The following is a 2,774-nucleotide window of genomic DNA, read 5'->3' as shown; positions in this document are numbered from 1 at the left end:
AGACCAGCCCTGCCAGCAACTCCCGAGAGAGGCAGCCAAGGGCAGACCCGATGCCAGAGTCCTTGAGCTGTCAGTTCCCACAGTTGCTCCTTTGTTTGCTAGTCTCAGCACGGGCCAGATTTACAGTCTAGGTGGCAAAGTCTCAAGGCCTGGGGCTCAGCATAGTGATGGGTGGGGGTGAAGAAGAAATATTGGCGGGGATAGGGGCAGGGCAGTGACAGGAGAGAGGGACAGGGCAGGGTTGGGGACAGGTTGTGTGTCTATGGTTGGAGGGGGTGTGGCAGGGTGGGGAAGCTTGGGTTATGTGGGGAGAGGAGACTGAGGAATGATTTAGCTCCAGATTACTTGGTTATGAAGGACAATAAATTTAAGAAAAATTTTGCTTTATTAGTTGGTTTTGCTGCTCTCCTTGAGGATACTTGCAAGGAAAATTGAGCTGTTATAAACCGGATGAATGATGTGTTTGGCCATTTCTGTCCTACCTCCAGACCCTCTGCTGGTGTTGTGTGTAGGTCAAGGCCCACCGAAGCCTGATGGTGACAGGCCCTTGTTTAGTGCTGTCACATGGGCTTCTTTAAGGTCTTAAAAGCATCCATAAGCCACCATGATTGGAGCCAAGCTTTCCTCCGTCCAATCACCATTTCTCCTGGGGGCTTCTAGAGCCTCAGCCAGTAGTACCATTAGGTTTCATTTCAATTTTTATTTGTTTTTCCTGGAGAAACATAAGATTTGCAGGGGACTGAGTGCAGTCGTTACTGGGGGTGCTTGGTTCCTGGTAGTGGATGTGTGCCTTGGGAAACGACATACCATTGTTAATGACATCGTCATCGCTACTAGGCAGACACATTAGGTGGTGCAATCCATGTAGTAGTAATGAACTTTTCTGGGAAATGATGGTTTTTTGGACACATTTTGTTTGCCATTAAAACAAACAAACAAACAAAACCAAACAAAAACCTGGAAAAAGCTGCCTTTTTTGAATTTTTTCAGCTTTGGGTTTATTTTGGCCCAAATTTCTCAGTATCTGCCTAAAATCCCAATATACATGTATTTTTATTCAGACTTAGTTTTTTAGATTTAAAAGCTTATGGCAGCATTTTAGATAATAACTTTACAGTTAGTGATGGTGGGCAGGTAAGGGAGGGAAGAGGCCTCAATCCGATTTGATTAAAAGACTGAGTTTCCTATAAAAAACACTATGCAAGGTTTTCTAGCCTATTGTTTGAGGATTTGAGAGGATGCAGAAGCAACTTCCGTAAAGGAATTAAAGTTGGCAAAAACTAGCATAGAAATAAAGTACTTGATGTATTTATAAGATTTAAATGGTATCTTTTGGGGGACAATCAGCTTTGTATCTCATGAATATTTGAAATAAATAAATAAATAAATAAATAAGAAAATACATTCTCACTCTAAAATAAATAAATAAATAAATAAATAAATAAATAAATAAATAAATAAATNTTGCCGGACATGGAAAAAGACAAAAAGGAAAAAAAAAAAAAAAAAAAAGATACAGCTACTAAGCTATGTGACAGGCTCATTGTTTAACACGTTGCATATCCTAGACTTTAAGATGAATATTTTTTCACGTTTTAAGATCTCTAAAGTCAGGATGCATTGTATATTCCACGAAATGTGAAAAATCCTGTCTAATTCGCGCAGATCTATGACTTCCTTACTATACGTATCCTATTTTATAGATGAGAAAAATGAAGCTTCCAAGCGAGGAAGTAGCATGAGCAAAGACAGAGAGCTAGCAGGTGACAGAGTGTGGGAGACAGTCGAAGTTTGTCTGGCTTCTCCCTTGGGGACCACTTTGAGCAGGAGGAGGTGGAGCCCCCTGAAGTGAGAAATCAGGAAAGGGCAGAGTCTGGGGGGACATGGAGGCCCCGATGAGAACAAGGACTGGGAGCTGGAGAGCCCAGGGATCTAACCCTCGGTCCTGTGTTTCCCCCGTCACAGACGAGAAGCGCCGCCGCGTCCACGGTGGGGCCCCAGCTGGAGGGCCCAGAGCACCAGGCGCCCCTCACCTATTTCCCGTGGCCTCAGCCCCTTTCCACGCTGCCCACCTCCACCCTGCAGTACCAGCCTCCGGCCCCAGCCCTGCCTGGGCCCCAGTTTGTCCAGCTCCCCATCTCTATCCCCGAGCCAGTCCTTCAGGACATGGAAGACCCCAGGAGGGCCGTCAGTTCCCTGACCATCGACAAGCTGCTTTTGGAGGAGGAGGAGAGCGATGCCTACGCGCTCAACCACACTCTCTCTGTGGAAGGCTTCTAGCGCTGGCTCCCACCTGACAGTCCAGGTCCCCAGAACTGGAATTTACAAATGAGCCTGAACGCGAGCCCCTGATTCATATTTGTTTGGAGGAGTCGTTTCATAACTACACTTTCCTCCCCAGACCGAAATTGTAGACCCTTCCTTCCTTCTCTCCCTCCCTCTCTCCTTCTTTCTTCTTTCTTTTTTTAATTCTGTTTCTTTTTGGGAAGGGATTATAGAGATTTTAAGGATTACATTTTATACCCAAAGTTGCCAAGTCTGTGGCCGGGTGCTTTAATTTCTGTCCCCTTTCACTCCCCGGAGAAGGCCCCTTCTGTCCAGTGTCCACTGCTTCTCCCCAGTGCTCACTGCTGATGCATTTTAGGGCCAGCTACACCCTCTGTCATTGTGAGGTGCATGGGATGCCCTGCGGGAAGACCAGCCCTGCCAGCAACTCCCGAGAGAGGCAGCCAAGGGCAGACCCGATGCCAGAGTCCTTGAGCTGTCAGTTCCCA

The 2,774-nt window shown here is 46.3% G+C and overlaps 1 protein-coding gene across 1 annotated transcript in view; it reads left to right on the top strand.

The window, feature by feature from the left end:
- The window catches only part of POU2AF1 (POU class 2 associating factor 1), a 27,147-nt gene extending 24,701 nt beyond the window's left edge, over positions 1–2,446 (top strand). Inside the window, exon 5 of the mRNA XM_008583781.1 lies at positions 1,966–2,446. Within this exon, the coding sequence (XP_008582003.1) occupies positions 1,966–2,280 (315 nt within the window). The 3' untranslated portion in view covers positions 2,281–2,446. The remainder of the gene's footprint in view (positions 1–1,965) is intronic.
- Positions 2,447–2,774: the final 328 nt, after the last annotated feature.

This window comes from Galeopterus variegatus, unplaced genomic scaffold (genome assembly GCF_000696425.1).
Source record: "Galeopterus variegatus unplaced genomic scaffold, G_variegatus-3.0.2 Scaffold3035, whole genome shotgun sequence".
In the NCBI taxonomy this organism is placed as follows: Eukaryota; Metazoa; Chordata; class Mammalia; order Dermoptera; family Cynocephalidae; genus Galeopterus; species Galeopterus variegatus.
The sequence above is the reverse complement of the archived record's forward strand: the minus strand, read 5'-3'. Positions and strand labels throughout refer to the sequence as shown.